Genomic DNA, 1,190 nt, shown 5'->3' with positions numbered 1-1,190 from the left:
GCAAAAATACACACGACAGCAAGGTGTATAAATCATAGTAAATGCTGAGTTAAGGTTGGTGTATAGTCATCTTTTGAGACTATGTATGTCTATATATAATTTCTTAGTATGATTTTGATTGAATATACTGTAATATTTTCATGAAAAAGTCCTCCAATGCAAATTATTAATTTTTTTTAACAGATGGATAATCAAATAGTAGTTTCTGACTATGTCCAGATGGACCGAGTACTGCGAGAGGAGAGAGCCTACATTCTAAACTTAGTGAAGCAAATTAAGAAAACCGGATGTAATGTCCTTCTCATACAGAAGTCTATTCTAAGGTCTGGGGCTATTTATTTTGTTTACTTCTTAATATTAATTGACTTTGGAGCCTCTCTAGCAATTTTTAAAGAAACTTGAGGTGGGTAAACCACTAGACATCTAATGTCTGCATTTTGGGGCATTTATTCAGATAAATCCTCTGAAGTGGTTTATCTTCCCATTGTGATCATTTAAGTGTAGGATATATAATCTTTGTAGACCAAGATCCTAAATAGCAAGTAAATGGAATGCTTTTTTTAAAAAAGCTAAGTTTGGTCTAAAATTAATTAACTAGATAAAAGTCTTTTATTTTAGGGTCTATGCAGTTGCTTGCCTTGAAATTTAGAAGCTCTTTTTGGAGGAATGGTGGATAGTCCATGGATTGAAAGAATTCTCCAAAGTTTGAATTGATCCCTCCCCCTTTTTTTTTTCATTGTTGTCTTCTAATAAACATATTCCCATGTACTCTATTACTGTTATGCCAGAAAGTACTGTGGATGCTCATTTTATATAGAAACTCTGATGAAGAGTTGGAATACCTGGTTCTCTCCCAAGTCATGTAATAGCTATTAACCTTGAGTAAGTTGCTCTCAAAATTCATATAGCTCATCTGTAAAACAGGGGTAGTAATATTCACCCTTCTGGTATCACAGGGTTGTCAAGATCTTCATATAATTTGTGGGAAAGTGTAAACTTGTAGCCTTGAATTAATCATACTTCATACTAAATTCAGAAAGTATCAACAAAGTTTTATCAGAGATATACTCATTGAATATTAAGAAAAATGACATAATTGTGTTTTACAAAAGTGTCATTGGAGTGTGTTTTAATATTATCCATTGGAAATGTTACTTCTGAATTTTTAGCTCATAAACTTGGTAAGCTAA

At 32.3% G+C, this 1,190-nt stretch overlaps 1 protein-coding gene across 1 annotated transcript in view; it reads left to right on the top strand.

Moving 5' to 3' along the window:
• The window catches only part of CCT4 (chaperonin containing TCP1 subunit 4), a 20,802-nt gene that overhangs the window by 10,717 nt on the left and 8,895 nt on the right, over positions 1-1,190 (top strand). Inside the window, 1 exon segment of the mRNA XM_019634333.1 lies at positions 108-323. Within this exon segment, the coding sequence (XP_019489878.1) occupies positions 108-323 (216 nt within the window).

Source organism: Hipposideros armiger, unplaced genomic scaffold (assembly GCF_001890085.2).
Source record: "Hipposideros armiger isolate ML-2016 unplaced genomic scaffold, ASM189008v1 scaffold_2, whole genome shotgun sequence".
NCBI lineage: Eukaryota > Metazoa > Chordata > Mammalia > Chiroptera > Hipposideridae > Hipposideros > Hipposideros armiger.
The sequence above is the reverse complement of the archived record's forward strand: the minus strand, read 5'-3'. Positions and strand labels throughout refer to the sequence as shown.